Here is a 19,132-nt window from a genome sequence, read left to right on the forward strand (position 1 = left end):
GCCAACATGTAATCGGGAGGTTCTGGGTTTAAATCCCAGTCCGAGCTATCTGAATTTTCTCACATCTTTATATATATATTTCTTCTGTGCGTGTGTTTGTCACTGAACTCCTCCTAAACGGCCGGACCGATTTTAATGAAATTTTTTGTGTCTTCCGGTGGATTCCAGAATGGTTTAATAGATTTACAGTTCAGTCCACAGGAAAATGTTTATTTAATTTTTTATTTATAAATTGTTGTTGACCTTGAGTACCCACATGCACTTTTCATATATTTTATAAATATCATATATATAAGATATATGAAAAAATTCATGTGGGTACTCAAATGAAAGTTCTCGATGAGTATAAAATCAGAATGGGCTTATATTTACGAAAATGTTAATTATTAAGGAGTGCCCATTGCATATTGTTAACTAATGATGTTTTCAACTATACAAGCTCATCCCTAAAATTTATAAATTTAAGACGTGCGTACAGGACAACGTCTGTCGGGTCCGCTATATGCAATAAAATATAACAAAAGCTTCAATTGCACCACTCAAGCACAATGCATTGATATTTTATACTGTTCTATTCGTATGTTTCTTTGTGAATATTTATCAAACTTTTCAAATTGGAAATTTATAAGTTGTATTGTCGCATGCTGATTTTAAAAGAAATATTCATTGTAGTAGACTGGCAAAAAGTTGCCAAACCGGAATGGAGCGGAAATAACTGATCGATAAAAAATTTACGGATTTAATAAATATTCATACGTTTATAATCACTTTATATTCTGTTAAAGATTGATTGATGTTTCATCGACAGTTTTGTATGACTATTTAATCAAAAATTACGGCTACTTTCTTATTTATTTTCCATTTAAAAATTTATTTTCCATTTAAAAATTTATTTTCATTTGAAACGAATTAAGTCAATTGATAACTTTATGAATCCATTAATTATAATTATAATAAATATTCTAAATTATGATAACTTTATAAAACATTTTTTTAAAGATTGATTTCTTTCTGAATTTTTATATTTTATAAGTTTCTATTATTTAATTTTTACCCTGGGTTTAGTTAATTGACAAGAATATTAGCTAATTTTACTGTTTTTTATTTTTTTTGTTTTTTAACTAATCTTAATTTTCAATGAATCTATAAATATAAACTTATTGTTTGCAAAAAGAAACTAAAAGATCAAAAGCAGCAATAATTTATTTTTACATAAGTCAAAAGTCATAAGCACAAGTTATAATTAAAACTAAAGAAAAAAAATTCAATTTAACCCGCCTGAATTTTAATTAAGTGCTTGATAATTCTTAGTTATTATGATTACTTATTACTCAAACTTAAATAACCACCATGAGTTGGCTTGTGTTGTGACTACAACAATAATCATAAATTTATAAAGAAAAAGTTCGTCAATTGGGATTAACATAAATAGTAAAAGCTATTAAGCTAACTAACAATTAATTGAACATTTTTCGGCATAGAAATATCATCAAAAAAGAATAGGAATGCGATTATCAGGAAGCTACTGTGGCTGATGCTAATCGATTTGTACTACTGACATGATCCGTTCTTTCACTGCAGGTTTAAATAGTCGTTAGTTTAACCCTTTAAATTCAATTTTAAGCTCGGTAAAAGTCATTATAATCAGAATCAATTGGCTCAATTAAAACCAACACACAAAGATAGAAACCAATATTAGATTTTTTTTATTGAACAAAAAGGTGCTTTCCAATATTTCAATAGATGTCAATCGTGGCTGTGGCTGTATGCGGATGTTTTTGTCAATAACAAATCAACGGATATGCCTCGGAATTAACAATTTGTCAAAAATTACACTTATGTTAGATAACTTAATTACGAGAAATAAGTCAATTTGCTAATAAAAATTACAAAATGGATATTAAATTATTATTTATATTACTGATAACTTGTCTGACCCATTTTAGGTTAGCTAATAATGATAATAAGCAATACGCGATAATTGTCATTTCAAACACAATAATGATTGTTACTTTTTTTTGCAGAAACAAGAATTTCGTGAATCGATAAAGTCAATCGTGTGAACAAGAGATAAGGACGTAAAAAGGTAAAAAATCTTAAAAATAAAAAATATAAGAATTCAGGAGCTTAACGAGAAAACGCTAGTATCCAACGAAAAGAGAAATGACGGATGATGTCGAGAAGAAAAAGAGTAAAAGTGATGAAAGAAGTGTTACATAGTACAGAGAAAAATATCAAGAGTTTTGGAGCGATTTTAGTACAACGTCGTCGTGGGAAACCTGTATACAGTGAGTTCTGTTCCCACTACACAGATAACAACGAACTCTTTCGCCTCTAACTACTTCTTTTATCCTTCATCTTTTTATGGTGCAAGATGTTTAAAAAAGATTTTTAAAAATAATTAAAAAAAAAAATTCTATCGTGCAATCAATTACTCGAGATTTTTTTTATTTCTTTCTGTATATATCACTAAATTCATAAAGACTATTGTATTTTTTCGTTTTATTTTTATTCTTTTTTAAACAGAAATGTAGACTGCTCAGTAAAAAAAAGAAAAAGTCCCAATTCAATTTCTTTGTTGATATTTTTTAACAATCATTTGTAAGCGGCAAAAATTTAAAACTAAATATTTGCCTATTTAAGTGTTGAATTACAATTTTTTGTACTTGGAAAATTAGTTTTTTGGAATGAAAAAAAAATTTTAAATCTACTAACGAATAAGATTTGATAAAGCATTTAAAATTAAATAAAAAAAATTTTTTTTAAATTAACATGATTTAATTAACAAAAAAATATACTCGAGTGCATTTAACCTACTTTATTAATACCATTACTCGAAATAGAAAACAGTTAAAAAAAATTCACATTTAAATTAGCCATAAACCAGTTAAAGCTCTTTTACTTTTTTTGAACTGGTTAAATTTTTATTCCGTGCTACCAACATCTCTTGTTATCTCTCTTACCCTCAGTGGCGTCAAGGCAGCGTGAAAAAAACTGAGAAGTAACAAGAAATAAAAACTGAACTATAAATATGTATATATATATATATATATTAGGGTGTGCCAAAATGTAACTTCCGGGGAGAACCTTTTAAAATTGGAATTTTGAGTTACACTTTTAACAGCAGCTGTGTTTGGGCATTTCCTGAGATATTTCGGGTTGAGAGAATTCATTTGATTATTTATAGGATTTTTAGCAGGAGATTTAATTGGGCACTTCTGGCCAAATTTTGAATTTTCACCGGAAATACCCAAACTAAGCTTCTGTTAAAAAATTCTATGAAAATCAAATACATTGTCTTACACCAAAATATCTTAGGAAATGCCCAAACACAGCCCCTGTCAAAAGCAGAACTCAAAATTCCAATTTTAAAAGGTTCTCCACGGGAGTTACATTTTGGCACACCCTAATATATTTATAACGTAAAATAATAAAAAAAGAGAGAAAAAAATGTGGATTCTGTCAGAGGGTAAAGCAGCGTTTGGAGTTGTGAAAATCGATCAAAGAGGAAGCGTTCATTCATTAAGAGCATCAAGACTTCGTCAAGCCAATTAGAGTGACAAGGTGAGAAACTTCAAGTAAGAAAGACATTAAAGAAGAGCACTAGGGATACTTGAGGGAGGAAGAATCCTTATCAAGAACCTTGCAGTACGTTTTTAGAGCTATGGCTGCTGGTAAGTGTTATTTTTATATTTTATTTATTTCAGTGACTTCCGTGATTGTTATGTACAACCATTACCATCAGCCTCTTAATCGGCGGTAATTTTCACATTTTACATAAATTCAATTCACACAAGACAATGCATGAGAGCTTATGTAATTTATGAGCGTATATCATGTCCGTTTAAGGTACTCTGTAGGGACTCGTTTAGACCTGTGATACATTGTCTTCCACAGAGTTGTGAGCACGAGTTAATTGACAAATTGATCAGAGATCAAATCCCACTTATTTTTGTCTGAAAGATATACCACCTCATAATATATAGCGTATACAACTATAACAGTGTATGTGTGGTCTATAACCGGTTTGAAATTCTCTATTTCAATCGAACGTAAAAGACTAAAAACAGCTATTCAATACACTAATAGTTGATGAGCGAAAAAGGAAGCATGGCTGAGCAGTTCTCTAGAGACAATTAAACATTCAAAGTTATGTTGCCACCGAAACAAATAGTATTAGTAGCTTAAAATGTGGATAATTTTTTAGTACTTTTACGTAAAAACTTTCATTAAAAGATGTTGTATCAAAAAATGAAATACTGGTGATTGAAATTTCCTTTTCAATATCCCATGAACAATGTCAAATATTGATGCTATGGATTTCCGTTGAGATATTTATGTTATTTGGAAAAAAAGAATTCTAAACAAAAAGTTTAAATTTTTGACACAAAATCAATGAATAACGAGTTATTGAACCAAGAATTCCATTTTGAAGAAAATGATTTTCTTGAGTCAAGAGAGTAAATTCTTGAGCTAAGAAATTATTCTTGGTCTAAGAAAATTTTCTTGAGTCAAGAATTTATTCTCTTGACTCAAGAAAATCATTTTTTTCAAAATGGTACTCTTGGTTCAAGAGTTTAGCTCTTGAGTCAAGTCAATTTTTTTATCAGTGTATATTCAAGACTAATAAGTTTTCATTCAAGCAGGGTAATCTCAAATTAAGCCTATTAACTTAATATACGTTCAATGAAAATTCAATATTTCACTTGTGTAATTCAATAAAAATTAATCGAAATAAGAAAATATTAAGTCCCTTAAATCTCTAGAATCCATAACTTATGTTCACATATTTTCAAATATTTTTTATATCGCAGTAATTCCACTGTCTATTGAAAATATTTTATATTCAAGTACTTGATTTTCAATTTTTATCTCTAAATAAAAAAGCCAAATTTTTGTATGTATTAAAAATTTACTATTTCTATTAAAAGTTACATTCTTCATAAAAAAAATAATTTGAGAATAGCTATCAGAGGTTATGACTCTGAAGTTTAACTATACCGCGTACTTGTGCCGTTAGGTGCATAATAATATATGCCTGTCTCTTTTTCTTCTTGCAAGTTCAAGCACTTATCAATAGGGTCATGTTACGCTTACAGCATCGTTGCCGAGTCGTTGGTATGGTGCTTGCACCTAAGAGCGGTTTAGTGGTCCTCCCTTTCGAACAAGATTAGCATTTGACTTGTCCAAGTAAATACCGGTTGGCTGTTGCCGACATTTCTAGAAGAGCTAACTCTCTCGGACACTTGATCAGATTCAAATTTGGTGATTGTGATTATAATACTCTTAAAAAGAAAAAATCAAGAAACTTAAAAATTGAAATTTATTTTAGCCAATTATTCAAAATTAGAGTTTATGAACAATAAACTGCATTAAAAATGCTGGAAACTAATGTTGACACAGCGTAGTGTAGTTATAAAGTTCAGGATAAGCCAATAATACGTGATTTGAATGTTAACGTATGCTCAATTAGACCGAATTGCATAAGCATAGACTCATGTTTTCATAAACAGTTTAATCTGTGTTAATATATGTATACGACTATAGAAGCTATTGAACCAATAATGAATATAAATTTCTGTGGTAACGAAATGCTGATACACTTTATTTTAGGTTCTTCTTCTTCTTCTTCTTCATCTTCTTCTTCTATTTCTTCTTGATACTCAAAAGTTTAAATGAATCTTTTAATGAAAAAAGTTTCTACTAATAAATGAAATTCCTTAAATCTTTTTTAATCAATTATATTTATGTTATTATCTTCGATTATCATCGTTTATAGCTATAGATAAATATGCTATTCAAGTACAAGAATAATTCTTGATATTGAAATTCAATATGTTTAATTAAAACATGATTAATAAATGATTCTAAGACATTGATCATCGATAATAGTCGATAATACTCCTTGGGGAAAATTGGATCAAGTAAAAAATTCAAGGTACATCCCATGAAATAAGGATGAACTTTACCTTAATAAAGGCCAATTGATGATACGCCGGAGTCAATAAAAAAAAATTGGAAAAAAATAAAAAACACTCCGTATTCAATTTATTTCGGATGGTACATTTGTCGAATGTTGACTAGAATCTGTTCGTTATCTTAATTCATAAAGAGTTATTCTTATCAAAAATACCTAAAATTTTTGCACATTACAAAATCAAGGAATTACTTGTTGAATTTTTTTAGCATAAAAGCTTATAAAATGAAAAAATTTGTGAGCTAGAGGGTTAAAATTCATCAATGTTAATTTTATATTTTTATAATTAAAATAGTTGTAAGGTAAAAGCCCCAATATATGATCACGTACCAGTATATGATCACTCCATGTATTTGTATACCTATATTTGTGAATATAGATATACAAATACATGGAGTGATCATATATTGGTACATGATCATATATTGGGGCTTTTACCTTAACTATTTATATAATTTCAATACGATAACTAAAAATTTAATTTTCTTTTAGTTTTAGAATTAGTTAGTGTCCGAATTAATGTAATCTAATGAAATGTAAGTTTTAATCTCAATTTGTTGTATGGCATAAATAATTTCTTTGCTTTAACAAACATTAACAGTTCTAGCTCAAAACTTTGCGGTGAAATTTTTTTGAAATACTTTCTAATGTAGGTTTCTGTTAGATATTTTGTAGGCAAACAGAGTTTACTTTTTTTTTTGTTTTTTTATGTGCAATAAACGTTTCACAGAGAAAAAGAAAATGTTTGCTACTTGGAAAGGAAAAAGAATAATATTTATTTTTGAAAAACAATTTTTTTATGAAAGTAGCGGAAACGAAGAAAACTAGGTATAGGCAACACGTTGAATATTTAATGACACTTGTATGGGGAAAAATTTTTGTTGACATCTGAAGTATGAGCCTTACTAACAAACTCATGTACCTACTTGATGTTTTGGATAACTCTAAGTTTAAGAAAAGATGGATTTTTTTATGTTTTTTTTTCTTGTTTAAATTTTCTTTTTTATTAAAAACTAGATCAAAAATAAAAACGAGTTAGCAACTTATTTTTTACGAATTTAAAAAAAAAACCAATTGAAGAAGAAAGGCATACAAAAATTTATAATCTAGAAAGTTGCCTTGAATATCAAGCTTATCGAATAGTATTGTGTATTCGATAAATAAGAATAAAATGAATAAAAACAAAAACAATATCGATCCAACTTTTTATCATAGATTCGTAATAAGATTGGTATAACACTTTACTTAGAAGGATTGCAATCTACGGATAGCTATAACATCTCAAGACGTCAATTGACGTGTAACATTTCTCTACTTCTCCTTCTTCTTTGATATCGAACAATACTTCAAAGAATTCCAAAAGAGCTTCAACTATTAAAGAAACTCGTATTAGTTCTGTACATTATCAAAGTTCAAGAGGTCAAAGAGTTTGGATAACTGTTTTGCTAGTACACACCTCATTTTATAAGCTTTTCCGCCCACATTAGAATACGAAAACCTACTTATACAATCTACTTTACTCTCCAGCAGTACTTTGTTGTTCATTTAGCTTCTGTCACTTGCCGTAGTGCAAAAAACTAAAGAAAAAAAATTAGGAAAACGGTTGACCCTAAAGGCCATCCCTGCAACTTCCCGCTAATTCCGTTAATACCTGGCCGCTTTTTTGAGCTCTTCGAGTACAATCTGTGTGTTGTTTTAAGCTCTCCGAGCTCAAAAAGATACCTTTTCTATGCTTTTGAGCTCTTTGAGCTCAAAAGTCTGATAGAAGTTTCATAGAACACTATTTTTTGAATGTTCATACCGCAATAACTTTTGAATGAATGAACCGATTTTTACGCAGTTGGCGGCATTCTACGCAGTTTTTTAAGCCTCATAGAAAACACTTTTTTTGGTTTTCTTTCGTTCACGATATCTCTCGAACGAATCAACCGATTTTGATCGGATTGGCGGCGATCGACGTGGTTTTTCAAGGTTGAGAGCTGATTAGTTTTTGGAATCGATCGGTTGAGCCGTTTAAAAGCTATCCCAAAAAACCACTTCAGAAAAAATTTTTTTTCCTACTTTTTTTTAGATTTCTCAAAATCTATCGGTCCGAATCGGTTCAAATTAACAGGAAATCTAAGTTTGGCAGAGCCCTTTCGAATGGCATGAACCGCGATGAAATCGGTTCAACCGTTCAAAAGTTATAAGAGGTTTACATACTTACACACACACACACACACATACATACATACAGACATAGTGACACCCTCGCGGGAATAGTCAGGAAAGCTTCCTAGGACCTCAAAATTTTCAATTTTCTTAGCGGGAAGTTAAAAATGGAATAATTATAAAACTGACTTTAGAAATGAACTATAAAGCTGTTCAAATTTTCTTCGCAAGAAATTTTTTCATTTGAGATAAATCTACTTGGCAAAATACCAAACTTTGACATCATCCAAAATTATAAGCAGAAATTTTATAGTATTACTTGGCAAAATTTTATCAAATCTATATGTTTTTTTTTATTTCTTCCTTTTATTCCGTTACCATTCATTCGTTCACTAGACCTTTACTCTACAATTTTTGTTTCATCGATTTATTGAATTAAAGGCGTTCAGCTTAGTGATTAAATACAGAAGACCTTTTTTTTGGTTAAATTGTATATACGATTTTAATATATATTTTTTAAAGCTCTACAAAATTTTTTATTAAACCTTTCAAAAATCAGAACATTAATATATTAAAATTGATGGTTGATTGAAGTTAGCTTAATATCAAAATAACTCGAAAACATGGACCCTGATGTCTTATTGGTTCAGGATTAGAGCGCGCGCGTATGCGCGCAATTTTAACTCTTAATATATTTTTAAATATAATTTAGTTTAATACACTGATAGAAAAACTAGCTTGACTTCAGAGAAATAATCATGATCCATGAGATTTATTTTGAAGACAACCGATTGTCTCGCTTTGAGAATTTCTTCTCTTGAATTTTGACTTTTTGGTTCAAGAGACTAATATTTTCTACTGAAAAATCTTAAATCAATATTAAGCGGCAGGATGGCCGAGCGGGTTAAGTCATTATATCGTTAATTCGTTCGTACATCATGCCGTGAGGCGAGGGTTCGAGCCCCGACGGTTATTCGAATAGTTCCCAACCAACCGTCGAGGGTCGCTCCGGTAGCCGACTTGTACTGGCATGGGTTTTCTCTGTGATTTCCCCATCGCCACTATTCCAACAGCCATTCGAAAGAGGTGAGGAATAGGGTAAATACAGTACAGGAAGCACAAGTCGGTCTACAGCCGCAAGAGATACGCAGAGATTATAAAAAGTTGAAAGAGCAGGTTGCGATATCTAGGTGCGAAATTTGAAAGGCAGAAACTTTGAACGCAGTGAAAATTTGAAAGAAATTCGAACGCAGTGAAATAGAGAGAGGCAGTACAATTGTGATGGAAAAATTGGAAAAGGCAGTTTTTACTGCTGTACAATGTAACAAATCTATCTATCTATCTTAAATCAATACTATCTGAAACCAAGAGAATATTCTCTTGGGACAAGTAAAAACTTTGACACAAAATTGCACTTCAGTAAACTCATCCACTTATTAGAGATAGTCCTGTTTTTTTTTTTTCTTAAGTTATATTTTTTTCTGAATATTAAATAGCACATAGAGCGCTTAGTTAATATTTTAATGCAAATATTAATATAATTTGTTATTAGAATTACTAAATATAATTATTGAATACTATGTATTTAAAGTAAATAACATCATTAAAGATGATGCTGATAACAAATAAAGTTAATTGTTGATATTTATTTATGAGCAGGTGACCTAAAAGTTTCTATTGAAAAAAAAAAGGTATAATTTGATTTCTAAATTTATTAAAATATCAAAAAATAACCATTTATTTTCTCATTGAGGTAATTTGTCAACAAATAATATGTTTTTCACGTTATGTCAGAAAATCTATTCTTATAAAAATAAAATAATGTATCCTACAATAATAGATGATGCATGTTATATAATCTGCACGGAGAAAAAAATTTTGCTATAGGAACTCTATAGTAGTTAGTTAGTTGTAAAAAGTTCCAGTAGGTTAACGTATTCCTATAGTAACGATACCGTTTAGCTCCTGCAACTCTACATCGTAGAGCTCTGAGAGCTAAACGTTATTTACCTCTCACAACTCTACAGGATCGTTCTGAGACTATATCAAATTTTTGGCATTCTGCTTAATAATTTTTTTTTACGATTTAGCATTGATAATTTAATAAATACATGTGGCAGAATGAATTTATATTGCCAACAATAATTGTATATGACAAATAAGAATAGTATTATAATAGAAATAAAATAATAATAGAACTTATATTACAAATAAAAATTATTTGTAAAATAAAAATATGGTCGTCACAAAATTATTTTATTTTCTTAATTATATCAATAAATATTGGACATAAAATCACTACCGTATATGCACAAGAAAAGATAAATAAACGAAAACAAATTTTATTTTGTGTTAAATGGGGTCTTTTTAATGTATTCCGATAACTTATTACTTATCACAATATATTCAACTAATAAATTAAATTAACAGTCACTGCAAATGAACCTTTTGAAAAACCATAAATACAAAACTGTTCTAATGAAATTCAATTTGACAAAAAAAAAAAAACCTATTTCCTTAAATAAATGGAAACTTAATTGTCCTAATATATTTTTAATAATATGGATGAGTAACAAAATAATTCTGTTTGTCATTTTAGAAGGTTATGAAATATGTCAGCGCACTCCACTACTGCGCAACGTAGAGCGCTCCCAACTATACCGTTTGGCTCTGAAAACAATCCCGTAGAGCTCTGAGAGCTCAACAACATTGAGTTATCAGAACTAAATAACATTTTGTTACTGTAACTCTACAACGAACAGTAAACTGTGTATAGTTGTGGTAACTCTACAGTTAGGTTACCAGAACGAAATTTTTTTTCCGTGATGTTATTTTTGCACATGTCAACAGTGTCTCTTATAATTTTAATAAAAATGTATGTTTGATCCCAACATCAGGATTTGATATAAATAAACGATGTAAATATAAACCAAGCGTTTGATAATTATTTATTATTTATAAAAAAAAATTTCTTAACTTTTGAAAAAATAATTAAAATGGTATCTTAATTCAAAACTCGCAACGTAGTATGTGTATCTTGTTTGGAGACAGTAAATGTTCTGTTGAAGAAATAAATTCTTGAATGGAGAATCTTCGTCCAAGAGTTATATGCTCTTGATTAAAGAGTAAATTTCTTGAAATAAGAGAACTGAACATCTCAAAACAAGAGTTAAATTTTGAGAAGATATTTTTCTTGAGTCAATTAGTTTTTTTTTATCAGTGTATTTTCATTCCGTAAAACAAAAAATGCAACATAGTATTGGAAAAAAAAATATAAAATTAGCATCTTGTTACGAGTCTTCATAAACTCATGAAATATTTATACAGATAAAATGCTCCGATGAATGACATACCCTATTTTAAATATTAGTTTTTGTTGTTGTTTACAGTAAATGATTTATTGCACACGTTTTCTATTTAAATTAATATCAAAAATATAAAAATCAACCTCTAGAATAATTGAAAAATAAGCAATAAATTTTAATATGAAATTTATAAATCAATCGAAAAATTCAACATGTTTTTTTCTTTTTCCACAGGACAAATGATATACGGATTAAAAAAATTCACGACGGAAATTTAGTGGTCGATCATATTTTAATCGTAGTTCGAATAATTAATGTTCTTTGAAACAATGCGTTCTATAAGTTATTGTAGTTGTTGTTTTTGTTATTATTATTAATAAACATTACAAAATGAATTTATAAATGCAATCGAATAAACGAAAATAAATGAACAATTTGCAAAAGGCGGAATAGTAATCATAGGATAATTTATGATATTGACGATTGTATGACCTTTATTTCGTGCTAAAATAGATGAAGAGCTATATGAACTATAGATTATTTACTCAGCTAGAAAGCTAATCCAACTAAATGAGACGAGAAGAGAATGAAAGGGTGAGATAACAGGAGAAGGAGAGTGTCGGTGGAAGCTGTGGTAACTAGTAACTGTATACACCGAGGTAAAAGCTACTGGTACGCTTATATTATCCACTTGACCATCCCATCTTGTGGAGAAATTCCATCCTAACTGTAGCTTCCCTTTGCCTTGGTAAATTTGCCCATTATTCGTATACCTGATTCTGGGGAATGCAACCAAGCCAAGATTTCCAGAAGATAGGATTTCGCGAATTACAGGTCCTCTGACACGTTGTCCCCGGTCATCACTCATCCCCGTTTTACAACCACCCAAGAAGCTTTCGTTGACGTCAGCTCGATATTTCTCTTTTCGTAAGATCTTTCTATCCTTATAACTCTTACTTGGATATATTATATACGAGACGAAACAGATGGATCACTCGGTTACGATACATTAGATATAAAATCGATTTCCCGACTTTACAGTAATTTCAGATGTGTTAAACTTTTATTTTCATGCTAACTGCATTTTAAATTCAACCTTAACGCATTTCCAATTGTTCATGTTTTATCAAAAATGTTCAAAACGAATTTTAATAGGATTACTTTTGATGAAAAATGTTTGTTATTTTATTTTATTGTTTTTTTTTTAATTAAAAAAAAATTACACTGCATTTTTATTTAAATTACTTTTTTTAATTTATAAATATTAAATACTGTGTAAAAAAAAACTCTTAAATCTTTCTAATTACGTTGCTTTATCCACAGATTCGGTAGAATCCACAGATTCGGTAAATCCACAGATTCGGTAGAATCCACAGATTCGGTAGAATCCACAGATTCGGTAGAATCTGGCGCCAAGTTCCGTTCAAATCCGTTGTAAACGGAGCGCCAGACCACCGACTGTGTTTACTGTAAGCAGAACGGTTTTTTGAGGTTGCGAAATTTTATTTAATTCTACGGTACTTTTTTTACCCAATTTGTTTATCATAACAGTAATTCATAATTTATTTCACCGTATTAATTAATTATATTCACTTATAACAATTTATTTACTTGAAATTATTAAATTTTATCAGCACATACTATAGCTCGCTCACAAATTTCGATCCTGACTTTTTTTTGATGGAGAAAGGTCAGCGCCACAGACTAGATAAAATAAAAATGTGTAGTAATACTTCTATAGATACGCAACTACAGTTAAAAAAAGTAATTCACAGCTTACATTTACGGCCGCCAGGGTGCACTGGAATTATATCTACATAAACTGTAGCTTCAAGGGGATAGTTTGCAGTAAAAAATGCTGCCAACGCGAGATTTAAGTTGGTACCAATTGTAAATTTTCATTATAATTACAAAAAATACTGAAATCCGAACAAAAACAGTTTCAAAAAAAATTTTTTTTTCTTTACAAAAAGATACAAAATAAAAAAATTAAAAAATCCAAGTAACCGATATGATTGTTTATGATTTTCGGAAATTAAAAAAAATCTTATTGTAAATTTAAAAATTCCCGAGAAAAAATATTTATATATAATTATATATATTTATATATAAATTGGTTACATATGATTATATATGAAAAATGGCCAAATATAATCATATCTAATTATATATAATTATATATAACAATATTTAATTATATATTTATTACATATAATTAATTATTGGGTTAATTTTATGGATAGAATATTTAATATGGTCCTACGCAATTCTGTGTAACCAATTAAAATGCAAAAAAAAAATATCTAGATATAATTTTATAGCTATAAGGCCAGCGGTCACCCATCCAACTATTAATCCTGCTCAATGCTGCTTAACTTTGGTGATCTCCGTGCGTCTTGAAGTGTCTGTCTGCTGTGCTGCTGTCTTAGATAATAATGATTCTATGATCTAGATAATGTATCATATGAGTTTATCATAAATGGAATATAAAAATTGATTTTAATATATATTTGGATAGTCATTATTCATAATTTATTTATTTTACCGAATTTCATTATAATATAACACTTATTTAAATAATAAAATAAATAATGATTTTACTATTAGGTAATAGCAGAGCAGACCATAACATCTCATAGGAAATGTGACAAATTTTGTATTTCAGAATTATTTAAACGTAATTATAAACATCATTTTACACTTTTTGTGATTACCAAAAAAAAAATTTTTTTTCAAAGAAAAAATTTTTATGTCTGTTAATTATATATAAGCATATATAATTATATATACTTATATATGGGACTATACAGAGTGTCCCAGAAGTAACGGACGCCATTGTAGCATTTGATAAAAAAAATAATTCTGAGACGAAAAGTCCTTAGCCATTTTTTAATCAGACGCATAGATAATTAATTATTAATTAAAATAATGTCCTTTCATGCATTAAAGAGAGAACACCAGTGTCCAGTCAAGTGAGTTCCAAACGAAGACGCTTGCACGTGTGAATGTGTTAGTAAATGTGTGTGACTACGTTAGCTATAGTAGCTAGTTAGTCATACAGTTAGTTGTGTCTTTGTTTGCCACATATTTTACTGGACACTGACGCTCTCTCTCTAACACATAAAGCGACGTTACTTTAATTAATAATTAATTATCTATGCGTCTAATTAAAAAATGGCTAAGGACTTTTCGTCTCAGAATTATTTTTTTCATCAGATGGTACAATGGCGTCCGTTACTTCTGGGACACCCTGTATATAATCTTGCATGGCTGTATATTGCTCCATATATAGTCATATATAATTGTATATGATTATATATAACCTCATATACAATTCCATATATAATCATGTATGATTATATATAATTCTATATACTTATATATAATTGTATATGGAACTATATATAATCCTGCATGGTTGTATATTGCTCCATACATAGTCATATATAATTATATATGATTATATATAACCTCATATACAATTCCATATATAATCATGTATGATTATATATAATTATGTATGATCATATATAATTGTATATAATTATATATGTGATTCCATATATAATCATATATGATTATATACAATTACAGTCGACGCTCTTTGTATTGGACTTCTCTGTATTTGACCGCTCTCTGTATTTGACCACATTCTTCCTCTATATTTGACGATTTTACACAGCTCTTATGGACAAGGACGAGTCAAATACAGAGAATGGTCCTGTACGGGCGAGTCAAATACAGAGAGCGTTGACTGTATATAGAAACATTTTTTCTCGGGTTAAAAAAAAAATTTAGAACGTACTTGGTGTGCGTCATTGTGTATTTCAATTTTTTTAAAGTCCTAGTAAATAGATTTTACGAATTTCATTAAAAGTAAAATATTTTGCAACCACACACACTAAATACGTTCTAAAATTTTTTTTTTAATTTTTAAATTTACAATAAGATTTTTTTTAATTTCCGAAAATCATAAACAATCATATCGGTTACTTGGATTTTTTAATTTTTTTATTTTGTATCTTTTTGTAAAGAAAAAAAATTTTTTTTTTTCCTAATAGTCTTATGAACGTGGACTTGGCGCGATTTTTTTTACAGTGAAACTGTTTTTGTTCGGATTTAAATTTTAAACGTTGTAAATACGAGTAAAGTTTGAAATACTTATCTTTATCACTAACGCTTAAACCTTTGTACTTAAGCAAGTACTTAAGTAAGAGATTATTGAAAACTGCTTCAAACTTAATGACTGTATGAATTGATACGACTTAAATGATGAAAAAATAATCTTAAGCAGAGATATTCTTTTAATCTGTATACTCAGTTTCACAGTTTATGTGTACTATTAAACATGATATCTTGCAGAAATGATGAATGTGTGAGATTAGACTTGATTGAAAATAATTTATTTTAGTTTTTACTACAGTAAAAATAAAAATTACAGAGTAAAAATTATTTTTTACATTAAAAAATTAATTAAATTTAAAAACGTTAAATATTCTTTGAATGATTGATAAAATGTGATGCTTCGTTGAATAAAAATTATTCAGCTAGTCATTTTTTAGAATCAATGTCGTTTCAACATGTGAAATTATCACCTAAAAAATGAAAAAATAAATCAATTCCTATTGCCCAAAATTAGTTTTAAATTAAATTATTTGCCAAATATAATTTACCTTAATTTTAAGATATTTTTTTTAAATCTTTTGACACTGTCACTTTGTTCATCGTCAAGAGAAACAGACCTTTTTCTCTTTTTCGGACTACTGGTTTTTAAATAACAAATAAAATAACGCGATCTACTTCCATTCTCTCGCTGACATGATCGTATTTCAAAAGTACTATTCGATTTAGTAAGAACTAATGGTAGTTTTATTTTACGAAGATAACCTCTTGCAGTTTTTTTTAATTGGGGATCACTTTTACACACATCTCGCCATTTACGAGAAACTTTAGCAACATTCAACAATGACCGAGGATCCAATTTTTTGAAAATCATCTGACTTATTTCTGTAGGGAATATTTTTACAAAGTCAATATTATAATTAAGTGCATCAATTACTTTGAGAAAATTTTTAAACGGTTCCATGTTTCTTTAAAATATACGACGTGCGATGCTTTGGATCTTTCTGTTACTAATTCCAGAGTTTTTATAGGTTAGATTTTGTTTCAACCAGAAGTACTACACTAGTCAAAACCCGACCCAAGCCAGGAATCGAACGTAAGTAAGTAAGTGGAGAATGACCCGGTAGCTTAACTGGTAAAAGCATCCTGACATGTAATCGGGGAGATCCAGGTTCGATTCCTGGCTTGGTTACTTTTTCATGGATTTTTTTCAAAAAGTTGCCCTTTATTCTCAGTAGCTTTCCATCGTTAATACTTAACATATAGTCGAACAGATACTAGCATTCACCAGCTAACTAGTGTTCAAGTTCGATGGTTACCCATCGACCTAACTATCCGAAGACGAATTGTCTCAAATCGTTAGTGAAGATGGAAATTTCCATCCACTTGAAATTAGATTTATACTAGCATAAAAAATGACCGAATAGGTGATAACGGGTTAGAAGAATTTAAAACATTATAAGTTTACGAACAGTACAATACAAAAACAGGAGGGCAAGAATTCAATATATTGATACTGTTTATTACAAAAAAAATAGAAGTTGAATTGAAGCTAAAAACAACGAGTAATTCAATTATAGCGTTTAAATGAAAGCTACATTCGTTCAAAAATAATAATTACAACTGCCAGAAACAAAAGTTATACAAAATTTTAGCATATACTGGAAAGACTAGGAAGTTCTTAATAATACCATTGAGTATGTTTGTTTTAAATGAGTTCTTGGATCTTATAGACTAGCAATTAAATTTACATATAATATGAATATATATATATATATATATATATATATATATATATATATATATATATATATATATATATATATATATATATATATATATATATTTCTTAATCGTATTCACATGTAAAGCTCCTTGAATACAAATTTAGCAGAAATAGTCTCTAAAATTTATAACTAGATCAATTTAATAAGTTAAACTTAAGCAAAGAAAAACAAACGTAAGAGTTTTAAATGAATTGAAGAGTAGTTGAAGTTAAAAAAAACCAATCAGTGCATCCAACTCAGAATTCCAAGCATCCATAAATCTGGAAAGCTCACAATTTTCGCTTCTACAGAGAGTTTTACGTTGTCGAGGAGTAAAAAAAAAAGAAAAAGAAAAGAATACAAAATTATGCACATTTTAACTAGAACAATCAGAGCATGCGCAAACTTGGAGCGAATCTCAAGGGAAAATGAAGCAGTCACCAGGCAATGCAACGACCCAAGAATGCCAGAACAGTGTAATAATAAGTAGATTAAAAGAACTTTTTTTATCTCCTCTCACTAACATGGTTGTAACTTATTCGTAATAGATTTAAAACGGACGTAATTAATTAACGACAAAATTACCGACAACGAACAGACACAGATTTGTTAGTATATGCAATCTTACTTGAAAGTTAGTGATAAATTTTCAACTGGTTTGAGATTATTTTCAAAGTACTTGAACAGAGCTAAAATGTTTGATCAACACTTTTATTTCAGAAGTACATATCACATATTGAATTTATTCATTACATCATTCAGTAGAATTTCGATAAAAGCTTATAGCAATTGAAATTATATATTTATAAGTTTTAAAATGATTTGAGTGAAATTGATACGTTTTATCAGCTTGATAAAATAAATTTAACATTAATCATTGCGGCATAAGCTGAACACGATAAAATGTTTTTCATGAAATACCCTGATGTAAAATACCAGAACTTTTCTTATAATAACATTCATCAAAATGTCAATCGACATATAGAAAAATGAAGTCCCATGTGAATTTTTACTGCAGTTAAAATTTCATTTATTTTCATCGTTTAATTGTTTGAGATAACAACAATTATATTTATATAATTTTAAAATAACTGAAGGAGTTGATTTTTGTCGGCTTGTAGAAGAAATAAATTTTAAATTAACAATAGTTTATACGAGAAAATAATACACACCATATAAATTGATGTGATTAGCATAATTTATAATTCATTTATAAGGTATAAATTTTAATTTTTTAATATGCTGAAGAAATTATACTTGACGTCAGCACCAGATATTAAGCAAATATTAAATTAACTCTCGAAACTTTTTTGACAAAAAAGTGTAATTCCCGGCACTAAATACAGCAAGCTACCAAATACTGCTAAAAAAAAAAACACGTGATTTCAATGCTTATATGCTGACGACACTTGCCGCTATGGCTCATGACACCAATGGACCTTCATTATGAAAAGCTCATTCTCATGCAATATCTAATATTTTATGAAATTTTACTGAGAAAATGCGCATCTAATTCCAGAAATTACTAAAAACTGTAGTACAATAATTTTTTTTAATTTATTATGTAAATTTATTAAAAAATATATTGAAAAAATATTTTTAAAGTAAAATGAATACCCGATACTGAAATCAACGAGCAGTTATAATTTAATTTTGATGTAATAAACCACGTAATTATATTTATTAAAAAAGAATTAACTTGAGTTAATTAATGGCGTTAAATAATTGAAATTAAGAGCAATTTATAAATACTTTACTCATTCACTTTATTCATGGATTGCATAACATGAAATGATATTTAAAGAAATGAA

The 19,132-nt window shown here is 28.8% G+C and overlaps 3 protein-coding genes across 8 annotated transcripts in view; 1 reads left to right on the plus strand and 2 right to left on the minus strand.

Annotated features, from left to right (window-relative positions):
* Window positions 1–19,132, minus strand: part of LOC123258498 (midasin) — a 98,577-nt gene that overhangs the window by 56,745 nt on the left and 22,700 nt on the right. The gene's annotated exons all lie outside the window — the stretch shown is intronic.
* The window catches only part of LOC123258505, a 46,665-nt gene that overhangs the window by 14,213 nt on the left and 13,320 nt on the right, over window positions 1–19,132 (plus strand). For 2 of the 5 annotated variants that reach the window (XM_044718558.1, XM_044718557.1), the window contains exons 2-3: window positions 2,025–2,288; window positions 3,467–3,674. In XM_044718558.1, coding sequence (XP_044574493.1) covers window positions 3,665–3,674 — 10 coding nt within the window. In that variant the 5' untranslated portion in view covers window positions 2,025–2,288; window positions 3,467–3,664. Of the gene's footprint in view, window positions 1–2,024; window positions 2,289–2,969; window positions 3,002–3,440; window positions 3,675–19,132 lie in introns of all 5 variants that reach the window. The other 3 variants (XM_044718560.1, XM_044718559.1, XM_044718561.1) reach the window with 3 other exon arrangements.
* LOC123258514 lies at window positions 15,927–16,628 on the minus strand. The gene is made up of 2 exons (XM_044718583.1): window positions 16,107–16,628; window positions 15,927–16,028 (listed from the first exon to the last, which is right to left on the minus strand). The coding sequence occupies exons 1-2, from the start codon at window positions 16,517–16,519 to the stop codon at window positions 16,025–16,027; spliced, it is 417 nt and encodes a 138-aa protein (XP_044574518.1). The 5' UTR covers window positions 16,520–16,628; the 3' UTR covers window positions 15,927–16,024.

Source organism: Cotesia glomerata, linkage group LG2 (assembly GCF_020080835.1).
Source record: "Cotesia glomerata isolate CgM1 linkage group LG2, MPM_Cglom_v2.3, whole genome shotgun sequence".
Lineage (NCBI taxonomy): Eukaryota > Metazoa > Arthropoda > Insecta > Hymenoptera > Braconidae > Cotesia > Cotesia glomerata.